The 27,394-nt window shown below is 42.8% G+C and overlaps 5 protein-coding genes across 10 annotated transcripts in view; 2 read left to right on the top strand and 3 right to left on the bottom strand.

Moving 5' to 3' along the window:
* Positions 1–115: 115 nt before the first annotated feature.
* LOC6505014 (kinesin-associated protein 3) lies at positions 116–6,506 on the bottom strand. Of its 6 annotated transcripts, XR_004310176.2 has the most exons (10): positions 6,058–6,506; positions 4,995–5,112; positions 4,407–4,572; positions 4,018–4,350; positions 3,820–3,956; positions 3,574–3,762; positions 2,039–3,514; positions 1,721–1,980; positions 1,266–1,355; positions 853–984 (listed from the first exon to the last, which is right to left on the bottom strand). XR_004310176.2 is itself a non-coding variant. In XM_014904762.3 (9 exons), exons 1-9 carry the CDS (start codon positions 6,408–6,410, stop codon positions 840–842), a joined length of 3,168 nt encoding a protein of 1,055 aa, XP_014760248.1. In that variant the 5' UTR covers positions 6,411–6,506; the 3' UTR covers positions 116–839. The 6 variants fall into 6 exon arrangements, 5 of the variants coding, with proteins under 5 accessions (XP_014760248.1, XP_001965627.1, XP_032307875.1 ...); XM_014904762.3 differs by lacking the exon at positions 1,266–1,355 and having other exon boundaries at positions 116–984; positions 4,018–4,341; XM_001965591.4 differs by lacking the exon at positions 1,266–1,355 and having other exon boundaries at positions 116–984; positions 6,058–6,505.
* A 591-nt stretch (positions 6,507–7,097) lies between these two features.
* Positions 7,098–9,899, top strand: LOC6505251 (nuclear cap-binding protein subunit 1). Its single transcript, XM_001965592.4, has 2 exons — positions 7,098–9,111; positions 9,166–9,899. The coding sequence occupies exons 1-2, from the start codon at positions 7,315–7,317 to the stop codon at positions 9,718–9,720; spliced, it is 2,352 nt and encodes a 783-aa protein (XP_001965628.1). The 5' UTR covers positions 7,098–7,314; the 3' UTR covers positions 9,721–9,899.
* A 1,354-nt stretch (positions 9,900–11,253) lies between these two features.
* Positions 11,254–13,152, bottom strand: LOC6505013 (pyrimidine-specific ribonucleoside hydrolase RihA). Its single transcript, XM_001965593.4, has 3 exons — positions 12,558–13,152; positions 11,719–12,162; positions 11,254–11,662 (listed from the first exon to the last, which is right to left on the bottom strand). Exons 1-3 carry the CDS (start codon positions 13,110–13,112, stop codon positions 11,279–11,281), a joined length of 1,383 nt encoding a protein of 460 aa, XP_001965629.2. The 5' UTR covers positions 13,113–13,152; the 3' UTR covers positions 11,254–11,278.
* An 897-nt stretch (positions 13,153–14,049) lies between these two features.
* On the top strand, positions 14,050–15,472 carry LOC6505252 (probable uridine nucleosidase 1). Its single transcript, XM_032451988.2, has 2 exons — positions 14,050–14,444; positions 14,524–15,472. Exons 1-2 carry the CDS (start codon positions 14,202–14,204, stop codon positions 15,355–15,357), a joined length of 1,077 nt encoding a protein of 358 aa, XP_032307879.1. The 5' UTR covers positions 14,050–14,201; the 3' UTR covers positions 15,358–15,472.
* A 4,334-nt stretch (positions 15,473–19,806) lies between these two features.
* LOC6505012 (glutamine-dependent NAD(+) synthetase) overlaps positions 19,807–27,394 on the bottom strand; it is a 35,701-nt gene continuing 28,113 nt past the window's right edge. Inside the window, exons 3-6 of the mRNA XM_001965595.4 lie at positions 23,876–24,185; positions 23,449–23,538; positions 21,951–23,384; positions 19,807–21,898 (exon numbers count right to left, since the gene is read on the bottom strand). Of these exons, the coding sequence (XP_001965631.1) occupies positions 21,211–21,898; positions 21,951–23,384; positions 23,449–23,538; positions 23,876–24,021 (2,358 nt within the window). The 5' untranslated portion in view covers positions 24,022–24,185 and the 3' untranslated portion in view covers positions 19,807–21,210. The remainder of the gene's footprint in view (positions 21,899–21,950; positions 23,385–23,448; positions 23,539–23,875; positions 24,186–27,394) is intronic.

Genomic DNA, 27,394 nt, shown 5'->3' with positions numbered 1-27,394 from the left:
TCCAGCTCGTCAAGTCTTCCCCCTTAATTCTCAATAAGTATCGGGTATCATACATTCTCTTCTTCAATCTCTACTCACCTTTAAAAAAACCTCCATCCAAAAATACAATTTTTTAAACATTTACATTAGCTTTGTATATATTTTTTTCGGGGTTTTTGTCTTCAGTTTGTTTTCGCCCGTCGTTTAATATTACAATTTGACTTTCGTTCATAGAGTTCGCAAATAAAAACCATAAAAAGGAGTATAAACTAAGTGTATAACTAAAAACATTCGACTTAATACTTTCGAGTGAGATTATTGCACAATAATTGCATTGCAGGGTAACTGAGTGGGAGGCCGGCCAAGCAATAAAAGGTAATATATTAATAATACAAGGATTCAATAAATTAAGGACTATCAGATAACAAACAAATTAAGGATTGAAGCGTATTCGAACTAAAATTAAACTCGTAACTGTGCGCCGTTTGCTTTGTTGAATTTTTTTTGTCTGAATGTCTTGAGTACAAAGTAGCCGCTTCTCTAAAATGCTTTGAACGTCTTTGACTAACAAGCGTGAAAAGTATCTCGTATATATATATATATATATATAATATATCTTATATAAATCGCATATAATATAAGTAGCGGTTTCCCCGGAGACATCATAAAGCTCACAATTTGCTTTAAAACTGGGATTATCATTTCTCATTTGTGGTTTGTTTTTTTTTTTGTAAAGGTAATGACTAAACATGTACATGGGGGGCATCATGGGAGGCATCTGCAGAAGCGACTTAATTGAAGTTTGTTCGGTTTGGGTTCGAGTTTGGGGTTTGGGGGACTGGATCCATATCTTCCCCATTCTAGGCCATCAGTAGCTCTTCGTGGAGGCCGTCGGTGTCCAGGGATTTGTTGGACTTGAACATGAAGTTATTGTCACTGGAGCCCTGGGACTTGGAACTGGTAGTCATGGTATACAGATCGTCGAGATCCTGACTGCGGCGATAACTAAAAATAGATTGTATATTTTATTATTTAAATATATGTATATTTTTTGTAATTTATCAAAAATCTAAACATCAAAAAATTCGATCTACAGGAGTTTATATTTTGATAGTTAAAGTTTTGACAAAAGTTTTGGAAAAAAGAAACAAATCTCGAATTAAAACCAATATATTTCAAAAACACTCTTTTTAAAAACCTCTCTCTTGCAATTCTCTCTGAACCTAACTTTGTTTCGAAACTATTCTTTGGTAATGGAAGACTTTCGATTGATATAGATTTCATACCGATCGGAGTGCTTTAGCAGATTATTAATTAATCGCCTATATATAGAAGTTGCCTTGCGGCCCACTTTCGGCCGTGCGTGCTGTCGTCACCTATTTGAAAAATGAAAATCAAAGTCAAATTTTCCTCTCGAATTTTCCCATACCTAATTTAAAATAATAAAACGTGGTTAACATTTAGGTTGATGGCTGGGAGATGCGCTTCTTGAATGACGATTAATATATACACCTAAAACATTAGAGTCTTATGTTTAGAGTGCCAATAAATATTATTAATTTCATGACGAAATCGGACTGGACGGCATATATTAGGGACGAAAGCGAATTGCATTGTGAATGGCAGTACAAAAAATCAAATAACTTGCTTAAAACTTGACTTTGAAACGGTGTGGTTGGATAAAATATTTTACAAAAGTCATAGAGAGGACATGGACTAAGGAGTATGTCCGGAAACCTACGTGCTGAGGGGCCTGCTGTAGGTGGACATGGCCGGACTGGCCGGATTGTTGTTGCTATTGTTGCTGTTGCTGTTGCTGTCATTGTCGGCGTTGTCGTTGTTGTAGAGATCGACGTTGTCCAGATACTCGGATCGCAGATACGTGTCCAGGTCATTGTCGCACTCGTCCTCCTGATCGGCATAGTCCTGCTCATTGTCCTGATCCTGCTGCGACTCGACCATGCATAGCCACTGGGAGTTGTGATTCCGGAACTTCTCCAGCTGGAAAATAAAGAGGGTATGTGAGATAAGGGACTACCCAGGAGACAACTAGTCAGACCTTGATCCGCTTGGCCCACTCGCTGTCGCTGATCGCTATGATGTCCAGACAGTAGTCGCACACCTTGCGGATCTCCTCGTTCTTGTCGTGCATGAGATCGATCAGATAGGCGGGCGACTCCGTCTCCTTGATCATGTACTCCCGGGTGCTCTCGTGGCGCAGGATCTGCTGGAACACAAAGATGATCTGCAGGACGATCTCGTCGTCCTCCTGCTTGGCCTTCAGCAGCTCGATCAGCGATATAACCACCTTGGCCCGGCAGAAGAGCAGGGCGCACAGTTCGTCGCAGGCGCACGTTCCCAGATAGACGATCGTGTCCAGCACAAGGTCATCCAGTCGGGAGCACGGCACGAGGAGCTGCCGAATCCAGGGTATCAGCTGGAAGTTCTGCAGGATCTGCGAGTAGTCCAGATCGGTGAGGGCGAGATTGCCCAGGATGCCGAGGCACTCCACCACGAAGGCCTCGTCGTCGCAGATGGTGAGGATGCGGGCCAGGTCGCCGACATAGTCGATGAACTGCAGCTGGAGGGACTCGTGCTGCGAGAGATTGCGCAGCAGCTTCATCAGCAGAGCGTCCTGGTACTTGAAGGCGCGATCCATGAGGCTGTGGAGTCTCTGGCCCTCCACCATGATCTGGGCGTTGCGGCGATTCAGCGAGAGATTGATGCACAGGGCGATGAGATCCAGGTCGACTTTGACATTCAAGTTGAGTATTATGGCGTCGGTGGCCATTTGGACGCATTCCGTTTGCGTGAACATCGCCTTCACCTTGTCGTCCAGGCTCATGTGGTAGAGGATCTTGACGGCAATCCCGTGGTGCTTTTCGTCGTTGATGAACATCACCAGCATGGGCAGATAGCCGGCGCCGATCATCTTACGCCGTAGTCCGCCGTCAAACGAGAGATTGAAGACCAGCTTCAGGGTGACCTGCACCAGATCCGTGTGATTGCTCTGGAACAATCGCGGCAGCTTGGCCACAATATTGAGGGAGCCCATCTCATCCTTGTTATCGCCCACAATGGATAGCTTCTTCAAGAAGGTGCTGACTAGCATCAATAGGTCGATGTTCTGGCGATCCAGGGCCTTGACTAGCATCTTGACTATGTGCTTGCGACGCATCTTCTCCTCCAGCTTCACGTTCTCGGCCATGTTCAGCAGCAGGTAGAAGGCCACGCGCAGCAGTTGCTCCTGTTTCTTGGCGAAGATCTTCAGCTGCTTGTTCAGCCGATCGATCTCCTCCTTCTTCACTTTTGGATCGTTCCTGTCCAGCGATTCGTTGCTCTGCGCCTTGAACTCGGAGGACACGGTGGGCGAATCGCCAGCAGGAGATCCACCCGCGCACAGCGCCTCGTGGTAGCTGCTGTTCAGTATCTGGCTCTTGATTAGCGACGACGACATCGAGCCATGGAAGCTACTCCAGTTCCCGGACTTGGGTCGCTGCTTCAGCTCCGGAATGCGACGACGCGGAGGTTCCATCTAGTTTGAGGAGTTTATAGTTAAAATTTACAGAATAATTCATGTTTTTGGAAAGGTACCTCTTTGGGTTTCTCCTCGTTCATGATGTCCAGAAAGTCATCCGTGCTGCGGTTGAGTTTCTCCTTGCTGGCCTTGGCCGAGTGCGGCGTGGAGGAGCCATTCGGTTGCTTACGCACATCCAGCTCATTCCTCATCGTCTCATAGCGACGCAGCTCGTAGTCGATCACATCCATACAGAGGGATCCGATCTTTAAAAGGGAAATACATTAAGGATACTTCTACAATAATTTGGATAGTTTTCTTACCTTATATTGCACTATAAGTGGATGGAACTTGGTGTAGGTGGAGAAGCAGAAAAAGATGTAGATGATGTTGGTGGACAGGTCCAAGGATTTGCGCCAATCCTCGCGAAGAACACGCGACAAAGCGCTGAGGCAGGCTTCTACGAAATCAAAGAGGGAATGAAATAATCTTATAAATAATAAGAAAAAGGATCATCCAACCATTCTTTTCCAGCTCCTCGAGGTTGTCCGGATTCCGTGCCATCTGCAGGATCATCGCTGAGCCTCGAATCCGTTCTCCCAGCTCCTCATACAGAAGCTCCACGTACTCATCGATATTATTGATGGAAACATCTGCCGTGGGAGTGGCGGCGTTTGAGGCATTCGTTCCGCCATTGGTCACGGTGGATCCGCCACCTCCTCCACCGCCTATCCCGGTGCTGCCAGTGCTACTCGACATGGCGGCCACACTGCTGTGCGACCTGGCCGAGGAACGAGTGTGGGAATTGTGCAGGGCCGCCGATCTCCGACTGTGTGTGTTGTTGTCTGGAATATCTAGTTATTAAATGATTAAGGTTTTACTTAATTAATTATTTAAATTATTAACTTACCATTACTAGCATTATCCTTGCGGTTTTTCAAGTAGAATATAATCTGTTCAACGTCGTTAAGTTGGGACTTGTGTATGAGATCACATTTTTCCACCACTTCGCGGGCCAAGGCCGCCGGATCTGTTTTGGCGTTGAGAGAGCGAAGTCTGATGATTTTCTGACAGTGCTTTGGAAAAGAAAATAAATTTATCAATGAGTTTCGTTAAGTTAAAAATATTTATGATTTATTTGTCCAACCAATTCTTGGGAATAAAAGTGGGTGAATAGTTTTCAACAAACTTTTAAAAAAAATAAACTAAATTCCGTAACTGAAACTCAACTCTTTATTTGTTTATAGTCAGTTACAATTGCGAATAAAAATAAAAATAAAACAAACAAACAAAACCAACTCCATATAAGTGGAATAAAACGTGAATCGAGGGCAAAGACCCGACCCGCCAACCTTTTTTGGATATTTTTTTGCTAGTCGCTTTATTCGATACTCGAGCATGACCCGCCATCGACCCCGTTTGTTATCGATTACCCCGTTCAATGTCAACTGAGATCTTTCCCCCACCCCTAAGATTAACCCTTATGTTGTTAGTGTACCTTCTTCTCCTCAATCATGGGATTGTTGGGCTCCCCAAAGACTGTGGCCTCCAGTTGGTAGTTGACAATCAGCGCCTTGTCCGTGGGATGCGGTTCGATGGAGCCGCCTTTCCACCTCCTTCGGATTGGTTGTTGTTGGGCGTTTAACATATTTTGTTGTTATTTTGATTAAAAAAGTAAATATTGTTGGATCAATCATAAATTATGCGGGTCAATGCGTAATGAGGTAATAATGTTCTTTTTTTTTTATTGTGTCTGTCTGGGTGCACAGGAAACAAATTTTTGTGGCTTGTTTGGAGGGGGGGGCAGCTTAATCGATAAATGCTATTATTTTTGTATGAAAATAATATTTTATTTATGTGGGGTTAAAGGGGGGAGGACAAATTACAGATGTGTGGTAGGATAAGGGTTAATAACCAAATGTGTATGCTAATTTTTTAGAGATGGGAATTAATTATCTAAAAAGTGACAAATTAAAATATGTAATTATTCTTGTTTGTTGTTTCTGTCAGTGTAACCCTAGAAGTGTGCTATATTTTTACATGATTTTAAAACTTATTAACTCTAGCATATATCTTACAATGTAACAGATGTTGATACAAAATTAATGAAAAATTAGGCTTTTAAGGAACATAAATTCTGACTAATTGCTGGGGCTTATATTATACAAGTGTAGAACCATTTGTTGGGCCAAGTAATTTGTTTCTGTGTGACTAATGTCCGTTGCAAGTTGTTGTTCTCGTTTTTGTTGTTATTTTTCTTTTGCTTTTGCTCCTCACACACACACACACATACACCAATGGACGCACACGCATGGTAACAAAAGGTTGCGGCAAGTGGAAAATCAATAAAGAGCACAAGCAATAACAACAACAACACCTGCGGCCAGAGAGCAAAGGCAAGGTGAGTGGGTTTTAGCTCTCTGACGTACTTATGATGTTTTTTGTTGTTTCGTTTCGTTTTGTCGTTGGTTGATTGTTTTTTTTTTTTGGCTGATTTTTTAAGCTATTTCTTTTGTTCTGCCACTTGCACACCCACACGGCAGCACTTCATACATACGCACTTTTTAATAAACTTGGCGTCATCGTTTGTTTGCATGGTGTTTGCCGAAGAACAGGAAGAATTTGCCAAATTGTTTATGAAAAGTCCAAGCTCCGATGTTGTTGTAGCTGCTACTCCAGGTGACGGAAAACGGGGGGCGTTGAGCGTCGGGGGGCGTATAACGGTGGCCGCAGAGTTGCGATTATTTTGCTGCTGCTGCTGCTGCGGCTGCTTCTTGCGCTGGTTATGTTCGATTTTCTCGGTCTGAAGATCACCGGCAATCGCATTTATTATGTAATAGATATAGTGTATCACAATCAGAAGCAGCACAAAGCCCGAGAATATTTGGAAAATTAATAACAAAACAAATTGCATGCGACTCCCTCCGATTGGCCCTGTGGTGTTAGTGTTGTCGGTCGCTTCAATCGATATATGTCAGTGTGGCCAGATTTGTCTTTGCAAGCTCTGCCGCTAAAATAATGGGAAATCCCACTAAATTCTGCCTCTGGTCACCCTTTCGATAGTTTATAGATATCGATAGTTTAACTTTAGACCGTTATTTTATTATTAAGTGGATTTATTAAACTTAATTTAATTATTTTAACTCCAAAGACTGTAGAAAACAATCTTGTCCATAAAATATACTTGATAAGTATGTAGGTGGTGATTTTTATTTGAAACTATTAAAAAAAATACTTAGTTTTACATTTTTAGCTAACTTTTATTTTATCTAAAGTTATTAGCTTGAATCTTAAAAACTTTAAGAATATGTTAGAATATACTTTATTCATTATTTCTTTATAATAAAAAAGACATTTGGCAGAAATTTATAATGTTTCAATAATAAAAATTGTTTAGACAACCAGGTCCCACTAAATTTTCAAAAATAAGCTCGAAAAATTGCTAAATTTCAGACTCTTCGTAACGGTCTATAACGTAATAACTAGTAGGCTATATTATAAAACATAAATTTAAATTAAAAATGTCATTTATCGGTTTTAAAATTGGGTGTTCCAGTTAATAGAAAACAGTAGGCCTTGATATTGGAATTTCAAATCGAAAACCAATACCCAATAATAAAATGTAAAATATTCATTCGATTGAGAACCTTTGAACTAATAGGACTTCAAAAAACCTGAAAAATAACAAAAACAATAAATTTAAAAAAATATTCGGGAAAGAAATATACAAAATAATTTAAACAGAAAAATTTGAAAAACTAGAATCGAATAGTGATTTTTTTTTTTTTAATATAAAGCAAAAACTTTAATATTTTAAAATGGGGGACCGTTACCGTCGGACACGTGACTATTCCAGTACTGATGATGATATGGAGCTGATGATCCGTCCGACTAAGAGGCGTCGCCTGTTGCCCTCCAGAGTCAAGATGCTGGACAACGAAACCGCCGTGGAGACCTTTGGGCGACTGATGAAGGCACTGAGCATCCAGAACGGCTGCTCCATGGAGCTGAAGCTGGAGGACTTGTCGTACTTCTATAACGACAATCTGGAGGACAGCAAGCAGGCTGTCCTGCGCATCCTGGCCTCCTGTGTGATCGATCATCCGGCCCATGCCAGTGCCTATGCCACCTTTGTGGGTCTCCTGAATATCGGAAACTTCCAGTTTGGAGCCGAGTGCGTCCACTTTATGATGCACAAGCTGCGCACCTCCATGGAGGACAATCAGTGGAAGAATTCCCACGGGATCATGGCCTTTATAGTGGAACTGTTCAACTGCAATGTGGTCACTTGCAATTCGCTGATCAGTCTGCTCACCTGCTTCCTGAGCGAGTGCGTCGAGGTGGAGGAGGGCGACGAAGTGTCTGATATAGTTCCGCAGGCTCGCCGGGATTGGCTGGCCTTCTGTGTGCTGTCCACCCTTCCGTCGGTCGGCAAGGAGCTGCAACAGAAGTCGGCCAGCTTCCAGGGCCTTCTCCTCACGCTGCAGATCTATGTGAAGAAGCGCATTCCGTTGCATGCCGCGATGCTGGGAATCTGGAATGGCGGCAGCGGTTGCGCCCAAATGGACTACCTGGACCTGCTCTGGCAGCAGGTGGAGCGACTGCGGGATCAGCAGTGGCTAGAGCCGGAGCACCAGCTCCTCCAGCGCCCGTACCTGGCCTTCGACGACACCCTGAGTGCCGCCCTGCAGCATGTCCTGCCCCCCCTTAAGATGCCATCGCATACCCAGATCTCTGCCTATCCCCCCGCCCGGGTGGTGTTCCGCATTTTCGACTTCTTCACTTGCCCGGATGGCCTGCAAATGCCCCCTGTCCTGAGCGTGGAACGGCACCTGCTGGAGGTTCAAATCCAGGAGATCCTCAAGGTACATCACTTGGAGCGCAAGCTCTGCTCCGATCATCTCTGCAACTATGCCAAGTCGAAGCCCCTGATGCCGGTCCACTTCTGTATCGTGGAGGTGATCCTGGGCGAGATGCTGCAGCTGCCCACTTCGCCGTGGATCACCCTCAACTATGGCTCCATCCTGGTGGAGCTGAGCAAGCGTCAGCCGGACAAGATCCCGATGGCAGTGATGCAGGGGGCGGACATCATCTACGCCCAGCTGGAGTCCATGAGCGTGGCCTGCTTCGACCGTCTGGTGAACTTCTTCTCCCACTACCTCAGCAACTTTGGCTTCAACTGGCACTGGGGCCAGTGGGGCAAGGGCTGTACTGGTGCCTCCGCCCTCAACAGCAGCCAGATGTTCAGTTCCGGCGACTTCCAGACCAAGACGGTCTTCCTGCGGGAGCTCATCAAGAAGTGTCGCCGGCTATCCTATCACCTGAACATGACCCAGGTGCTACCGGAGAACATGCTCCACTTCCTGCCACCACCTCCACATCCCCAGTTCAAGTACATAGATGAGCTGGTGCCGGGAGCGAAGCTCTCCCAATTGCTCCTGGAGGCGATGAGGGGACGGAGGGCGGAGCCCACCGAGATCAGCACCATCCTGACGGGGAGTACTGATCTGCATCTTCTGAAGATAAATGTGATGACCCAGGTGTGCCTCCACATAGGCTCCAAGTCGTTCACTCACACCTTCGCCACCCTCACCCGATACCAGACGGTCTTTAAGGTTTATTTCTGAGTCCTTAAGTTAAAAAATTAATTAAAAAATGAATCCTTACAGCAACTCATCCATAGCGAGTCGGAGCAACATGCCATTCTGAAGGGAGTCTTCGAGCTGTGGGCCGGAAACGAGCAGTTCAAGTACGTGGTGGTGGAGAAGCTCATCCGAATGCAGATCGTGGAGGCCAAGTACGTGGTGACCTGGATCTTTGCACCCCAGCTCCGCGTGGAACTCACCAAGATGTACATCTGGGAGCTGTTGCATGCCACTGTCCGTACTGTGAAGCATCCCTCCCGACTGCTGCCTCGGAAACGCAGTCCCGAAACGGTTAAGGCTTTGGAAGAAATGGACGACACGGAGGTGGCCGTCAAGGGTATTCTGCTGGAAATCATCCATCGTTTCGTCAAGGTCCTGGCCGGATCGACCGAGGGACCTGAGGGCTCCAATACCCATTACTGGTGCCAGTGGGTCCAGGGCAGGATGCAGGAGTTCCTGTTCGTCTACTCGGAGGACTATAAGAAGATGGGCACCAAGCTGGTGAAGATCTCCGAGGAGTCTGATCTAAGGAAGGGCGTTATCAAGACCATTCAAGCCTTCCTAGCCTATACCATGTAGATTTTTCGAGGAGATAGGACATTTTAAAGCATGTTTTTAAGATTTTCTATCATCTTCTAGTGGAAGTTCTATAAGGAAATTTTAAGAGAATTATTACCTTTAAGAGAGATCTTTAAATAATTTATATAGTTAATATATATAATATATGAAAATAATATATGTATATTAATTGATTCCAAACTATATTTTTCTTGCTTCTTTAATTATAGACTTCAAATGGAAGGTCTTTACTTTTGAAACTTAAAGAAACTTGTAATAGTTTTCTTAGTTCCCAGCAGTACCAATCGCCCCGGAATCACCCTGGATTCACCCGGGATCCCCCCGGATCACCCCCGAATCCAACCGGAAAGCTAGAACAAGCGGCCCGGAATTTTGTACTGAAATTTTTGAAAATGTCCTCTCGGCCCGGAATTCGATTTCAGGCATGAATCAGGTCAGAATCCGCCCGGATTTCGAATCCGGATTCCGGCGTGAAAATTGTCTCGAAATCGCCCCTGATTCAGACCTGAATTTCAGAGCGGAATCAGGCCCGAAAAGAAAGCATGATTCAGCTCTGAAAATCGTGGCTACATCAGGTCGCATTCATGACCCAAAATTAAAGAAAAAAATTTCCCCTTAAAATCTTCTAATTTGATAATCATTATTTTTTATGAATTCCTTAAAAATTGCTGTTAATATATGTTGTAAACTAAATTAATATGTTAAGTAACATTACATTATTAATATTGAAAACTATATTTAATAACTACTCACCCTGGGATTCGAACCTTAGTGCTTTTGTATACTAGACCGACATGCACGCCTCTAAGCTATCAAGGAATCGCGCATACTTTGTGACCGACTATAATATACCTCTACAAATTTGCATGTTTAAAACAATCTTAATTATTAAGAATCCCCGTTAAAAAAAAAGTATTGAATATAACAGTTTATTTTGAGACTGCGATATTAAAATAAAATGAAAGTAAACAAAAATCAACTCATAATAAAGACTTTTCCGCTTGGAATCGAACCCACGACCTTACGATTAACAGGCAGATACCTTAATCATTGAACCATGGGGTGAAAGTTTTTCGGGCAAAATGTTTAGAATGACTAGAAAATATTAGTGATTAATAACTAATATCGAATATGCATAATTTCGAACTCTAGCAGCAGCAGAGGGCCGGCAGAATTAGTTCGCCTACTTTGTTTTGACGTTCGAAGAGCAAACCTTATTGAATTGTTTTTGTTTTTCGATCGAAATTTGACATTCGGTCCGGAAAAGTCGGGGCCAGGAATTTCAGTACTGCTGGGTTATAATAGTTTAAAAAATAGCAGTCCCCTCGTCCTACATTAGTCCTATAATTTATATCTATAATTTAGATCTATAATTGTTTCCAAAACGACTTCAAGAGCCTCTTAACCCCCACAAAGTCAATGTAATTATGCAATTATAATCAGAACACCTGTGATTATCTTGGAAAGTCGCCCGATTTCCAAGACTTAACTTTATGGCCAACAAACAAAGAACAACAAACGCCATAGATAATATTTGGAAATTACTAGAGATATGGTTTTATTGAGTGCCCTCCACTATAATGCCGTCATCCAGACCGGCCACCCACTCGCAGATCCGCTTGAAGAACTCCGCGTCCACCAGCTCGATGATGCGTACGTTCTCCGGATACTTTTCCCGCTCCCGGAGATGATCCAGCACCATCTGGCCGCGAGTGTGAGTGCCCCGGAGGTCCACGGCGGCGTGCCAGGTGCTGTGCTTGCAAAGGATCCGCTCCTCGAAGAGCCAGACAGCCACCACGATGGCGTCGCAGGGATTCCACGTATTAATCCCGTACTGCTCGATCATGGGCAGCCACTGGGCGGCCTCCACCTGGTTGAGCATTGTGATGGCAGGATGATTGGCCTCCTTGGCCCTTTCGCCGAACTCCTTGAGGCGCCAATCCTGCAAAGGATACAGAATGATACAGAACTCCTCATTCCTTCAGGAAATGTACTTACTATGGGAATGTTGAATTTCTCCGGGAGACAGGGCTCCCAGGGCAGGATGGTGATCGGACAGCGGCTCTTCAGGAGCACCGTGTGTGCCGCCTCCGGATCGGAGTGGAAGTTGAACTCGGCGGCCCGGGAGGAGTTCCCCACGCCCTGGTAGTTGCCGCCCATGATGAAGATGTCCCGGAAGTTGTTCCCAAACTGCTCCCCGTACATCGTATAGCCCAATGCCAGATTCGTCAATGGGCCCACGGCGAAAATGGTGATCTGATTGGGTCTCGCCTGGCACAGGGCATGGATGGCGGGCACCGCGTGCTCCGGCTGGACAAAGCACTCCACCGGTTCACCATCGTCCTCGAGGCAATCCCCGAAGCCATCACGTCCATGGAAGTATTTCTTCTCGTCTTCGCAGGAGGGGATTAGGGGATCCACGGCCCCTAAATAAATGGGGATCTGAAATCAGGGTTAGTATTTTTTAATTTGAGGGGAACTACATGTCTTTAAATTAAAGATTGTTTTTTATAAATAAAAGTATAAGTCATCAACTAAACATTTAAGGGGAACCACTTTTTTATAAAATCAGTTATCAGTTTTCACTGGAAATTCATAATTTCACGCAAAAAAAAATCACTTTCGGTTCGAATTAGTCACTTTAAATAATAAACAAAAATAAAAAATAAAAAATCTGTCACTTCATGTAAATATGCGATGCTTCTCAGTTGTTTACACAAAACGTTGAAATCGCAGAAATCTCAGAAATCTCCGAAATCACAGAATTCGCCAAACATGCATCCGAGAGATACTTTTCGTGCTCTTGTTTATATTTATTAAATACTCGAACTGTTTACCTCCGTGCGTTTGCTGGCAATGAGAATGCGCCTCATGTTGCGGGCGGAGTTCTCCCGATTGGTGTTTCCACATCCCACCGTTGTAATCGCCAGGAGCTGGATGTTGTGCGTCTTCCGGGCATGGAGCAGGAGAAGCAGAGCCCAGGCATCATCACTCCCGCCATCACAGTCGAGGATGGCGTATCTGGGAGAAGATACGCTGTCACATCCGTCCTCTCCCGAGACGCTTTTGTTTGTTGCTCCACTCGATGTTCTCCGTCGTCCGTCTGCCATCGCCGGCGATTGCTGAATGACTACGGCGGACTGCCACCTCATACCTACACACTCACCTACCTCGGAGTCTATCGTAGCGCCATATCTTGATAGGGGCTGCACTAAACCTCCCTCCCAGTGCTGCCTGGGCTGTCGGCGTAAACATGTGGGATACTTGGTGGCAACATGTGTGCCGTATTTCATGATAAATGAAATCAGCTGCGACCGCCAGAGTGGGACAAACGGATATCCCAAGACCGGAAGAATTTTTACCAGACGGCTCGACCCGTAAATACCGTACATATTCTGGATATAATAATTTAAATTTAATATTTAACAGATTATACTTGACCCAAATGTATAAAGCTTACTGGGTTTCCATACCCAGAGTAGCTAGCTAATCTAGCCGGTTGTGGCAGGTCGTTCTGATAATGAAAGTCCATCGCCCACTTGCGACAGCGACATGAAGTAATCTAGATTGTACCGTCTATGCTGGTATATCATATATAATTATATAGTTAAACGCATTGTGGAGGGTTGATGAAGGAGAACAAGTGCCATGCCGCGCCAGTTGGGCAACTTTCACGCTTCCAAGCCTTAAACAAATTTAAATCACTTTAAACACAGATTAATGACGGATGGTTGCTCTTGAAATAGTAAACTAAAAAGAAAAGAACCACTTCCTTTATAGAGCTCTCTTAAGTCTTTTTATTTATCAGATACTATTTGTGTATTATTTAGATTTTAAGAAAAGATCCCACGACTTCTTTTGATGCTTCAGACTGGGATTCATTTTCAGTAATAATTTTCCATGCTTCGCACTTCATTTTACGCATTCGTCGATGATTCTTCTGCATCGCTTCACTCTCCTGTCTGTATCCGGGCCACTTGTACGGTGATCCATATTCCTTGACGATAAAGAATGACTTGTATACCACAGTCGGCATCATTTTAAAGTTATTCTTAATTGGACCAGGCGATTACAATAAAAATCATGTAAAGAAACTTCGCTTTAAAGTACAAAATAAATTTTGTTATTTCCTCTGATTGGATGTGAATCTATCAATATCTAAAAGAAATGTAGCCTAAATTCGGTATAATTTAAAGGATATACATTTCTAAGCCTACTGAATATAAACTTTTCATTTGAGAAAAATATATTGAGTTTGAAAAAGAAAATTTAAATACTTGGCGCCAAAGTACCACCGCTATCACATTTTTTTCAATAGTGTCATCGCTTGCACAGACGATAGTTTCATCGCTGTTAAAGTTTGGAGCTAGTGTCATCACAGGCTTTGTTTATGTGATATTATTATCATCACTTAGGAACAGTTATCATTTTTGTTATTTTGTAGCATCCATTTCGGTTGTAATAAATTTTAATTTCTCGACATGGCAGAACGGGGAAGATGCGAAGCTACCTCAGAGCAAAACAATCGTTTGGTTATATTCGACTGCGATATTGGCACGGACGATGCCTGGGCCCTGGCCATGATGCTCCGGGCGGAAGATCTGCTGCTGCCTGACGGAAGACGCGTTAAATTGGTGGCCATTACCTGCGTGCAGGGTAACACGGATGTCCACAATGGAACACTAAATGCCCTGAGGATAACTACCACGCTGAACAGAAGAGATGTGAGTAATTATGAATAATATTGTTGTGATAACTGGTTTTTAATCAAGAATAACTAACTAAAATAACCCAAACCCACAGGTTCCAATTTACAAGGGCTGCGCCAATCCCATAGTGCCTCGGACATGGAGCTACACCTATCGGTTTCATGGCATCGATGGTCTGAACGATATCGACGACTACCCCAACATAGATGGATTCAAAGAGAAGCCGGAACACGCCGTAAATGCCATGTACCGCTTGGTCTGTGAATTTCCCGGCCGAGTGGACTTCCTTCTTTTGGGCCCCCTGACAAACTTTGCCAATTGCATTAATCTTTATGGAGACGACTTTCTGGACAAAATTGGCGATGTCTTTATAATGGGTGGCAATTTCCAAGGCAAAGGCAATGTGTCCAAGAGCGCAGAGTTTAATTTCATGATGGATCCGGAGGCGGCGCACATTACCCTGGAAAACTTGAAAAAGCCGGCACTTATCCTTCCCTGGGAGCCCTGCATCGATGGCGAGTTCGGAGTGAGTCTCGACTGGCGGTTAAATGTCCTTGGAGCTGTTAATCATCCTTTCGTGGAGCTACTCACTAAAGTCGAGAGATCAATGCTGGTTCCCCGCGGCTTTGAAAAGTGGCTTAGCTGCGACTCCCTTCTATCGGCCGCATATCTATTTCCGGAGGCCATGATTGCTGATCAGAAAGAATTCTATGCTACTGTAGAACTTTCCGGTGTCCACACCCGCGGTCAGATGGTGCTCGATCACCTGCGTGGCCGCAAAGTAGACTCTATCCATGGCAAGAAATTCAACATGAAGGTCATAAGACGTCTCCATTCGGAGGCATATCGTACCATTGTCAGCTGGGCAGGATTCCTGCCAGAAGCTAACATCGCTGAGCTATGCCAGCCAAAAGCAAAACCTACCTAGAAAACTTAGAGCTGTAAATGTTTCTTAAGCATATCCAGAGGCTTTTTAGATTAAAAATCTGATCGAGTTATTTGTCGTGTAACGACAATTATCGACACTGCCTATCAATCATCAACCGCCTGACTTATCGATTTATAGTGTGGAAAAGCTGGAACGGGCCAATGCTATCGATATTTATGTGTTGGAAAATTCGTAAGACAGGTATCGATAAAACCAATGATCACTGGAAGTTTTCTGTGGCGTCTGTTGGAAAGGTCAGGGAAAAATATGTAGAAGATGGCAAAATTGCTGTGGAACATGGATATCACAATCTGTTTTACGTGCTACGTGGAGTTAAAGTTCCGTGCACCAGGTGAGTCTATTCTTCAGTAGGATTTGGAGTGATGCTAATATGTTTTAAATGCAGATAAATGGCTCCTTTCAGCTACTGATTACTGATCACAAAGTTGAAGGGATTGAAGGAGTAACACGGCATTAAGAACCCTCTATGTCAACCAGGTGAGTAAAGAACTGCATTTTGTATAAAAGATTATGACCAATATGAAAATTTAGATGCAGAAGAAGGAGTTCAGGCCATGCCGATAAAAGACACATCAGGCCATGTATCACTTGAAGGAGCGGAAGGCGTATTCGGTGGACGAACGTGATTTTTATGGCGTGATTTATTTATTGGCGTGACAACTACTGTTTACTGATCGCCCAGTTGAAAAATCGGAGGATTTACTCCTAAGCAGATAGCCAATGGAATCGTCCGCCAAATATGATAAGCTTTGTCCACTGGTAGTGGCCTTCATGTTCTTAATGTTTGGGAGCCAAAGGTCTTGGGGGCGTCAGTCCACGTAGTCACTGTCGTGATAGGTGAGTAGGATAGAATGTAGGTAACTTACTTTTTTACCTTAATGTGTTGTCTTTTTCAGCAACCGCCTAAATGTCTACTACACTTTGTTAATGGATGGTTAATGTTTACAAATTGATTCCGGAAGAAGCCAGAAACACCTTTAGTTCCATGTTGAATTTGCTTACTGAATTTCATGGGAAAGTAGAAAGTCACCTTGCTAGGCCATCAGGTAGGGGACCATGGCGCATATTAAACGAAGCAAGCATACGTAAACAAATTCCGCGACAGAAAAACCTGTTTTAACCCAATGTACTGGAACTGTTACCAACGCATTACGCAAAGTAACTTATCAGGGGGAGGCTACAGATGATTTACAATATTTGTTTTATATTTTAGAAGTTATTGGGTGTTATTTTAATCATTGGTAAATGTTTCATATTTCTCTATGGAATTATTTAAAATGTACGTCTACTGAATAATATTTTTTTGTTTTTTAGGTGTCTGTGTTCTTGAGGTGTATAGCACCTCCACCATTCCGCGTCTTAATCGAATAAGAAAGGCCCATAATATCCGAAAAAAAAGGAAAAGAGTAAAATCAAAGGAAATCCTTGATCCTTCTGGAGAACGACATGCTAAATCCACTGGGTTACAATAAGTCACGTCGACTGGAAAATACGAAGTGAGTGGATCAACTCCCAACCACCGCATATGGGCCGGCGCCTCAATATTCAGGACTGCGTTCAGTATCAGAAAATGTACTTTATCGATCTAGCCAATATTTTATTTTTAATCCAGCTAACGGCAACCGGCTATCATATATTATTATTCTTTTGGCGTTTTTAACTTTTTAAAATTAGAAATTGTAATGCATAAAAATCGATAGTAACGCGGGCTTTTGTTACCGATAGATGCTGTCTGCGTTTTTCAACACAGGAAAATTATACATAAATATCGATTTAAAAAAAGCCATGGACTATTGTGATCGATAGTTACTATTTGCGTTTTTTCGCACAGGAAATTTTCTCAATAAATATCGATAAGAGCTTGGGATATTCTTATCGATGGTTGAAAATGGCGCTTCTCAACACAAATGATCATCCACAACTAGCACACGACGCTTTTCAACACTTAAGCCGAGAGCTTATATCTTAGGCCATTTGTGGCTCGATCTGGCAACGCTGCATATTTTAGAAATCGCATTCTAGAGCGAATATCTCGGCCATTTGTAGCCCGATCCGGCAACGCCATACATTTTCGGAATCAGCGCCTCCTAGTTAGTAGAAATGCATCCAAAGATCGCCGAAATCAGACAACCAATTTTTCAGCGAAAATCGAAAAAAAGTGTGATGTAACCCCTTTTCATTTTTTCGAAAATCGGGTGAAAAATGAGTTGTTCGATATCGAAAAACTAGTGATGCAGTTCAAACGACATTGGAGCGCTGATTCCAAAACTGCGCAGCGTTGCCAGATCGGGCCAAAAATGCGCTTTGTAGAGCGAATATCTCGGCCAATTGTGGCCCGATCTCGCCACGCCATACATTTTCGGAATCAGCTCCTCCTAATTAGTCGAAATGCATCCAAAGATCGCCGAAATCAGACAACCAATTTTTCAGCGAAAATCGAAAAAAAGTGTGATGTAATCCCTTTCCATTTTTCGAAAATCGGGTGGAAAATGAGTTGTTCGATTTCGAAAAACTAATGATGCAGTTCGAAGGACATCGGAACGCTGATTTCAAAACTGCGCAGCGTTGCCGGATCGGGCCAAAAATGCACTTTCTAGAGCGAATATCTCGGCCTTTTGCGGCCCGATCCGGCAACGCCGTACATTTTCGGAATCAGCGCCTCGCAATTAGTCGAAGTGCATCCAAAGATCGCCGAAATCGGACAATCCATTTTTCAGCGAAAATCGAAAAAAGCGTGATGTAACCCCTTTTCATTTTTTCGAAAATCGGGTGAAAAATGAGTTGTTCGATATCGAAAAACTAATGATGCAGTTCGAACGGCATTGAAGCGCTGATTCCAAAACTGCGCAGCGTTGCCAGATCGGGCCAGAATTAAGCTTTCTAGAGCGAATATCTCGGCCTTTTGCGGCCCGATCCGGCAACGCCGTACATTTTCGGAATCAGCGCCTCGCAATTAGTCGAAGTGCATCCAAAGATCGCCGAAATCGGACAATCCATTTTTCAGCGAAAAAACGTGATGTAACCCCTTTCCATTTTTCGAAAATCGGGTGGAAAATGAGTTGTTCGATTTCGAAAAACTAATGATGCAGTTCGAAGGACATCGGAACGCTGATTTCAAAAATGCGCAGCGTTGCCAGATCGGGCCAAAAATGCGCTTTGTAGAGCGAATATCTCGGCCAATTGTGGCCCGATCTGGCAACGCCATACATTTTCGGAATCAGCTCCTCCTAATTAGTCGAAATGCATCCAAAGATCGCCGAAATCAGACAACCAATTTTTCAGCGAAAATCGAAAAAAAGTGTGATGTAACCCCTTTTCATTTTTTCGAAAAACGGGTGGAAAATGAGTTGTTCGATATCGAAAAACTAATGATGCAGTTCGAACGACATTGGTGCGCTGATTCCAAAACTGCGCAGCGTTGCCGGATCGGGCCAAAAATGCGCTTTCTAGAGCGAATATCTCGGCCAATTGTGGCCCGATCTGGCAACGCTATAAATTTTCGGAATCAGCGCCTCCTAATTAGTCGAAATGCATCCAAAGATCGCCGAAATCAGACAACCAATTTTTCAGCGAAAATCGAAAAAAGTGTGATGTAACCCCTTTTCATTTTTTCGAAAATCGGGTGAAAAATGAGTTGTTCGATATCGAAAAACTAATGATGCAGTTCGAACGGCATTGAAGCGCTGATTCCAAAACTGCGCAGCGTTGCCAGATCGGGCCAGAATTAAGCTTTCTAGAGCGAATATCTCGGTCATTTGTGGCCCGATCTGGCAACGCCATACATTTTCGGAATCAGCTCCTCCTAATTAGTCGAAATGCATCCAAAGATCGCCGAAATCGGACAATCCATTTTTCAGCGAAAAAACGTGATGTAACCCCTTTCCATTTTTTCGGAAATCGGGTGGAAAATAAGTTGTTCGATATCGAAAAACTAAAAAAAATGTATGGCAACGCCATACATTTTCGGAATCGGCACATCGATGTTAGTCGATCTGTGTCCAAAGATCGTCGAAATCGGTCAATAAATTTTCTTGCAAATTCTCGGTGGCCGGCGGCCACTTTGTAATTCTCAACCAGTTTAAGCGCGGAAAAGTATAAATAGAGCGTCGTTGCACCGGAATCCTCTTTGAAAACCTTAACAACTCGGCCATTTACCGTCTGATTTTGACGAGTAATGTCTTAAACGACTCGTTGGAATCCTTTCAAGCGATTGATGCAAAAATCATTTCGATAGTCCGCCGATTAATTTTTGTATGTCGAAATTCTGAAATATATAAATTATTTAATATCGATGTTTATCGATAGTCCCCGTAGGTGTTTTCCAACACTCAACCAGCTAGCGCTTTGCAACACCAAAACAAGGCGCTAAATTTAAATTAGTTTCGTAGTCTTTCCAGACACAGGAACATTTATTGAAACTACAAAAAGTTCGGGTGTATATATTTTTTCAGGACTACAGTGGTGTACAATCAGTGTTTCAATAAATCGATGCAATGTAAGTGATCAAATTCACAGAGTGCTTTAAGTCTACATACAATATTATAGAAAAAAAAAATATAGCTAGCTTTGGAATTTTCCAAAGCAATAATTTTTAATAAAATCTTTATCTATAATAGTAGCTTTATGATAGAATCGACTGATCTTAGTTTATAAGTTCAAAACTAAACTCATGCCAATTTTGGTAGTTAAGATACATGACAGCTACAGGATATTACAATTTGTATAATTTTTTGTTTAATTTGTTAGCTGATTGGCTTTTTTCGAAATTTTTGCTAGAAAATATATTATTCAAAATGTTAGTTTCCAATGCTAATTGACTTATCGAATGCATCCTGAATATAGAAATTCTATCATAAGCATATATATATATATATGTTTCTATTAAAAAAATGGTGTTTCCGAGTTTTAAGTTTGTTAAACATACTATTTAGATAGTTGATAGTTTAAACCAAACATCTAGAACGATTGCATATAAATTAAGATCTAAAAAAAATGTTTTTTAAGAATTAGAAAACAAATTTAAATAGGATAACAATAGTTTTGTTGTAGTTTTTCATAGATTTGACAACACACTGTACACAACCGGCAAAATTAAATATTTACAACCAACAATCGTATGTTTTTTAAGTAAAAAAAAAATAGGCCACATTAAGCCAGAAAAGTTTTGTGACTTATATTACTAAAATTACGGAAAGCTTGAGCTTTAGACAAGATAATAGACTTTTAGATAAGGCCAAATGGAAAGGACTAAGAAGGCTGTGACTGCATTCAAATGGAGCTGAATAAGTACATATTGAAATGGATCTAGATTTTGAGAAGGATCTACATCTAGGCCTACACTTCCTTTTAATTTATATATATATATATACAGGATAATGCCTTTTGCTGTCGTGCTTAATTGTTTAAAGCTACATATTAGTGATTGGCATAGGCTAACATTAAAAAAGTACATTTTAAAAAGAGTTTTAAGTCAAAGCTAATTTTCAATTCCGTTTAGGTTTCATAAACTTGTTGATTAAGGAACAAATACAAATACTAGGACGTACTATAAACTAAACAATTTCTTTGGATTTGACATTTTAAAATGGCCACAAAACATTACAAATAAATTACGAAATCGCGAGCAGTCGAAGGCACATAGTACATAAAAGTGGATAGCAGAAGTGTTACATTTAAGATATATCCTAAAAACTACAATAAATTGTGTGTTCCAGCATTGCAGCAAAAGGCATTGAACTGCAGATCTAAAAAAAATTGTTAATAATGATATATGTGTCTTGTATAATTCCAACAGTGCGCGTTTGTATAAACTTTTGCGAGTATATATTGTTCCTAGACGGGAATTCCCGTACGATCCTTGATTTTTCCAAGGACATTCACATGCACCTTCGAGTATCCACTTGGTTTCTTGGACAGTCCTCCGGGAGCAGCGGCACCCGGCAGAGGAACCGCCGCCGTTGAGATGCCCACGTCTATGGAGGCGGATGCCGAGGAGAGTGGCGACGAGTGTTTCGAGTCGTCCAGGTGGGATGACCTCTGGGTGGAGATGAGAAGATCCTCGCTGCTGGGACGCATCTGTGCCGAGGATGGTGTATAGATCGGCTGCAGTTTCTCCACCTCGTCGTCGATGGCCTTGAACTGCCAGCTCCAGTTGGGTCTGTAGAGGAAGGGCCGGTGGTCGAACCGGTTGTCGTCCGGACTATAGCCCTCCATATGCACCGACGGCGTCAGCACGGTCATCTTGTGCCGGTTGATGGCGTAGCACCTAAAGAAGTGCTTCACCTTGTCGGCCACCTCCTTGGGACTCAGGTCGCCCTTCCAGGTGGCCACCAGCCGGCAGAACATACTGTACGGCCCGCAGAAGGACTGCTTCCTCAATCTTCCGTACTCTGAGAGCTCCGCATACGTCATTCCCATGTCCTGTTCATCCGTTTGCTGCAGTTCGCCGTTCTCCTGGAGCGGCTCCAGCTCCGCGGTGGGCGGGGCCTCGATGATCTGTTCCAGAACGGGTAGGTTGAACCTGGAAATGGAGATTTAGTTAATTTTTCTGGACAGATTTCTTGGAAACTTACTTTTCTTTGGCGTAGGCCAGAAATCTTCGTAGGTCCGTCTTGGAGATGCCGCCAATGGGATTGATGTCCGCCGAGGAGCAGTCGTACTTGGTAAGGTATCCCCTTAGGGACTCATCCACGTTAGCGGAGCCCAGGACGAGGAGTCCACCGGGTCTATTCCTCACCCAGAGCATAAGCTGGGCAAAGATGTAGGCCAGGACCATGCGGATGCGAGATTGGATGTTCTGCAGAGCCAGATTCTGGCGGGCGCAGCCACCTTGGGTGCGGAAACGCGGTGTCAGGCCAGTGACGGCATTGAAGATCCCCAGCAAGGCATTCACGGCCAGGTCGATGCTGATCTCGATGTGGTAGCTGCCCAGTTGGTTGGCCAGTTGGGCGGCACGTCGCCGAGTCTCCTTGCTGCTGTTAACGCTTCCCATGAAGCAGGTGACGAGCAATCGGTTGCACAGTCCGGCGGCGTTGTCCGGCGTGTAGTCCGTGTCCGCCAGGATCTTACGGATGTCGTGCAGCACCTGGGCGTCGCCCAGCTGGACAGCCTGGACGATCAGCCGGCACATGGAGTGGACTATGGTGGCGGAGCTGCTGGAGTCGACGCCGCCACTCAGAGGCAAGAAGAAGCCACCCTGTCCGGACCGCCGAAGGTAATCCCACAGCCAGCAGGCGGGGCCCAGAGCTATCTCCTCCTCGGGCGTGTGGTTGGGCCAGTTGAGGGGCGGAGTCGAGGTCTTGAATATATCACTGTGGCTGGACATCTCGAAGTCGCAATGAACCCTCGGATAGTTGGCTGCCCCGGCGGCGGCCGAGCACCTCGATCGCAGACTGACCCTGTAGGCCCTGATCTCTTCCAGGTCAATGGTGGCCAGAGTGACCTCCACATCTTGCAGCGCAAACTGCTGGCCCCGCGCCAGGAGCTCCCCGTTGAGGGCGATGGCCGAACAGCCGTGGAAGTAGACCCTCTGGCCGTCGCATCCGCGCAGATTGCTGAAGAGGTAGGCCCCGCCCGCCTTGAAGCTGGCGTTCCGGATGAGATCGGTGGTGATGTGCGCCTTCCTCAGCTCCATGTAGCTGCCCGAGCTGTTCACGATCAGCTCCACGCCAGCCAGCGACATCTCGATGTGCTTGCTCCGCACATTCCACAGCTCCTCGCAGATCTCGTAGCCCAGGCACGTGTCCCTGGTGGCGATCACCGCATCTCCGAACGGCACTGTCTGCTGTCCCGTGTGCTGGGCAATCATTCGCGGCAGGACGAACTCCTCCGTTTGCAATGCCTTCGTCCAGGCGGTGAACCAGCGGGACTCCCGATAGTTGCCATCATCGCACATGGCCATCTTCGGCCGGATGAGGAGCAGTTGGCGATTGAAGAACGCCACCCGGCAGTTGTAGGCCACATTGCGATGCATCACAGGCATTCCCACGTCCACCAGCATGTTCTCACTGGGGATATAAGGGATATAGGTCATATAAGTCTGGGAATAATGGAATAATTTGAGAAACTCACCAAATGGGAGACATCATGACCTCCAGGAGCACCTCCCAGGAGTGCAGAAAAGTGTCCGGCTCTCGGAAATGATCCTCGCAGCTATAGCCACTGTGAAAATAAAAGAAAATTGTATTATTTATTAAGATTATTTTTTAAGATCGATTTTTAAGAACTCTTACTCTCTATACTATCTCAACTGTATGATACCCGGTACTTTTCATAACAAATCCCTTTAAAAATTTGAATATTTCACCTCTTTAAGCCTCTTAGATATAAGAGTTCTCAAGTACCGGGTATGATTATCTTATAAAATCTTCTACAGAACTCCTATACCTCTGAGATATAAGAGATCTAAGCTCTACAAGTACCATTATTATAATTATTATAAAAAAAATCTCTCAAATCCTCAATTCTTTTTAGTAAAAATATACTTTTCAAAACTCACCAAACCTCCAGTTCAGGTCCTGTCCTATAGCTGGCTCCCATGTCCTTGGCCTCCAGTATGGACTGCAGTATCCTGGCCATGTTGCCCTCAAAATCCAGGGCCCATTGGTTCAAAGTGGACACTGCCACCGTAACTTTGCGTCCCATATCGAGTTTTTTTTATGTTTTTTTTTCGGTTTATAAATATTTTAATTAAATTTCACTGTTTTTTTTTTTTTTTTAGTTGGTTCCTTGGTTTATTTGTTATCCTTGTTGTTGCGTTTGTTTTGTTGTTTATTTTTATTGTCAGTTCAAAAATCGGCAGTTATCAACTGAAAAATATTGAAAAAAAAGAGGGGAAGCCACAAATTAATTAATTACACAATGCAGTGGCAATTAATTTTAATTATAATTATTGGAGCGAAAAGTGCAGAAATTGAAAATGAACTTTTCTGCTTGTCGAGGATTTTTGGTCTGCCTTTCGATGCCTTTTGTTGATTGTTGTAGTTGCCACCAGATGTTGCTAGTTGCTATTGTTATTACCGTTATTGTTGCAGCTGCTATTGTTGCTATTGCCACTTGCCGCTGCGGCCATATATCTGGGTTATTGATCAAACATCTGCCAAGTCGCCGGTGGCAGCGGTTCTCAAAAAAAAAAAGTCAAAAAATCAGAAAAAAAAATATTGGCCCGCTGACGTAGCCGGCTTCTAAAATTAGAACTTCATAGTCCGGACGGAGAAAATATGGCGGAAGGGGGGGCTGAGAGGGCTAGGACATAATGTGCCACCACAAAATCATGGCTCAGTTAACCCTCGAACTTTTGGCCAAAACAAAAAAATGCGTCAAAAAAGCAAGAAAGTTTGCAGAAAAATAATTATCAGAAAACATGTGATATTTAAGAAGGATATCTTTTTTAAAGAAAAGAAAGGATTCAGTTTTAAAATAATAAAATATTTAGTGTTTCTTCAAAAAGGATTTTTAGTTCTATTAATATAATAGAAATATATTTTAAATAAAAATCATTTAAAATTTTATCCAAAAATCTATAGAGATTTTAGAAGAAAACTATATTTTTAGTCCTTTTTAAAAAGGTTTTTAGATTATTTTCAGACTCTATTATAAGCCCGAATCTGCCACCAATCTCCTACCTTTTATTAACCCTTAATAACCCCTGCAATTCATGGGTTAATTCGAGGCTTAATTAATATTTACTCAAAAAGCGAGTGCGTTGCACTTCGGAAATTCCCCATCAAGTTGAGGAATTTCCGTTGCCTTGGCCACATCCTTTTTGACGCCAGCTCCTGTCCCAGCCCACCCAGATTTTACTTCCCTGGGAGGCAGTAGCCACGCCCCCTCCTCCCAACATGCCACATATTTCACCTGCCCTGCCACCAGAACACTCCACTCCATATATCATTCATTTATCGTGACGCACTTTTGGCATTTCAAGCTGAAAAATTGAAAGCCAAAATGAATAAGTGCTACACTGAGAGAAACTATGATTTGCTTGAAAATATTTTTTTTTATGAAATTTAAGAGTCTTAAGAAACTAGAATTTAAGAATAAAAATATTTTAAAAAATTTTATAAATAATTTTAAAACAAACTATTTTCTGGCCTGTACTTTTGACATTAAAAATTTAAGCAAAAAACAATAAAAAAATTGTATGCAAATTTTCTTTGCAAAGCTACAAGTTTAAACACGCAACTTATACACACTCTCACACACACACACACACAAACAGACCACAAACACCCTCACACACACACACACCCTAATGCAATCCTTAAGGTGAAATTTTCTCATAAAGTTCAGAGTTCATTTAGTTTCCACATAGAAGTCGCGCATATTAAATTTCTGGCGCTTGATGGGCTGACAGCCGCATTGGCCCCCCAACCTTTGACCCCAAAGACCCAAAACCCCTCCCACCACCTCCCCAGAACTTTGGATAAAGTTGCGTTTTAGGATTTTTCGACGCCCCTGCCATGTGTGGGAATTTTAGTGAGACGGTCTGTCAGTTGCATTCTTGTCAGTTTTCTTACTTTATAGGAAAAGTTTTTTTGAATAAAAAAAAGAATGAGAAAAGATAGTGAAAGATATGGAAATATAAAGGAAATTTGTTAAGGATATAAATAAAAATTAATAAAAAATTAATTTCAGAATAAAAGTAAAATAAAGAGTTTATTATTCATACCCGATACTTTTAATATGTTTTTTTTGTCTTTGTCTCAAACTATCTCTAAAATACCTTTAAAATATAATTCTTTACTACATAATTTAATTATTAAACCAAACTTTATTAAATTAATTTTTATGGCAAAAACAAAAAACTTTTTGAAAGCGTTAAAATCCTCAAAAAAAAAAAATCCCAAAAAATGAAAGAAAAACACTGAAACCCAAGTCAGGTGTTTAATGGCATTGGGCGTAAGGGGCGTAAGAGGGCGTGACGAATTGGCATGTTTATTTGTGTGTGTGTTAGTGTATATATATACACTATGTATGTGTAAGTGAGTGTGTGTGGCGGTATGCGTGCCGCAAAAGAAATGCATTGAACTTTGAACCGCGGCAAAGGGCAAAGCTTCTTCGGTTCAGTGCAACCGAAACCGAAATGTGAAGAGAAAAGCTGGAATGCAGAATATAAAACTTTTGCCAATTGGCAGCCAATTTTAATGGCAGCTGGCGGTGTTGAGGGGTATATCTGATAAATATGCTAGTACATACGATTATCTGTTATAAAGGGTGTTTTTTATATATATTTTTTTAAAGAATTTTTCAGATACATCTCTTCTAGCTTTTTTAAAAGGGATACGAATGAATGGAAAGATATTTTGTGGTATGTGATACCCGGTACTTTTACTTTTAGAGAGCTTTTGTAGCTTTTCTTTGGCTCTGAAGAGCCTTTTTTTGAAAGAATATATCTTTAGTTAGAGGTATAACTGATACTAGATCAAAAAAGATTTAAGTTTAGTATTTACTATACAAAGAATACGTATATGATACCTAGTACTTTCAATATCCTAAGACAGAATGACTTTTGTAAAACAACATGGTGATAGAATCACTCAGACTTGTAGGTTTCTCTTCCTTAGAGGCCATTATTTATTAGAAATAATACAAATATCTAAATATTATTATAGGAATATATGATACCCGGTACTTTCTCTTATAAATTTTTAAGATCTCTCGTTAAAATAAACCTTTTGAAAGCAATTTTTGTAACAAAATCATAGATTTTCTTATAAAATAGCCTTTAATATAAAATATAAAGAGCCAGATCCCTTGAATCCCCTAAGAAGATCACCCTGTATCCTCCGAATAGACTCGCATGTGCATTATAGCATTATGGCAGTAGGTGCTGGCACGCCAGCCGGGCCCGCTTTCCCAACTTTGGGGCTTTGGCTTTGGCTTTGGCCGTTTGGGCCGAGCGGTCCTGGGCGGGAAAAGCGGGAAAAATGCCCGGGGAAATGGAAATGAGTGTGGAAATGGGAACGGACCAATTGGCAGAGGTGCCGGTGGCCGCATCCTGGAGCTTTTTCTGTTG

Source organism: Drosophila ananassae, chromosome XR (assembly GCF_017639315.1).
Source record: "Drosophila ananassae strain 14024-0371.13 chromosome XR, ASM1763931v2, whole genome shotgun sequence".
In the NCBI taxonomy this organism is placed as follows: domain Eukaryota; kingdom Metazoa; phylum Arthropoda; class Insecta; order Diptera; family Drosophilidae; genus Drosophila; species Drosophila ananassae.
Note: the sequence above shows the minus strand (reverse complement) of the source record. Positions and strands in the feature narration are given on the sequence as shown.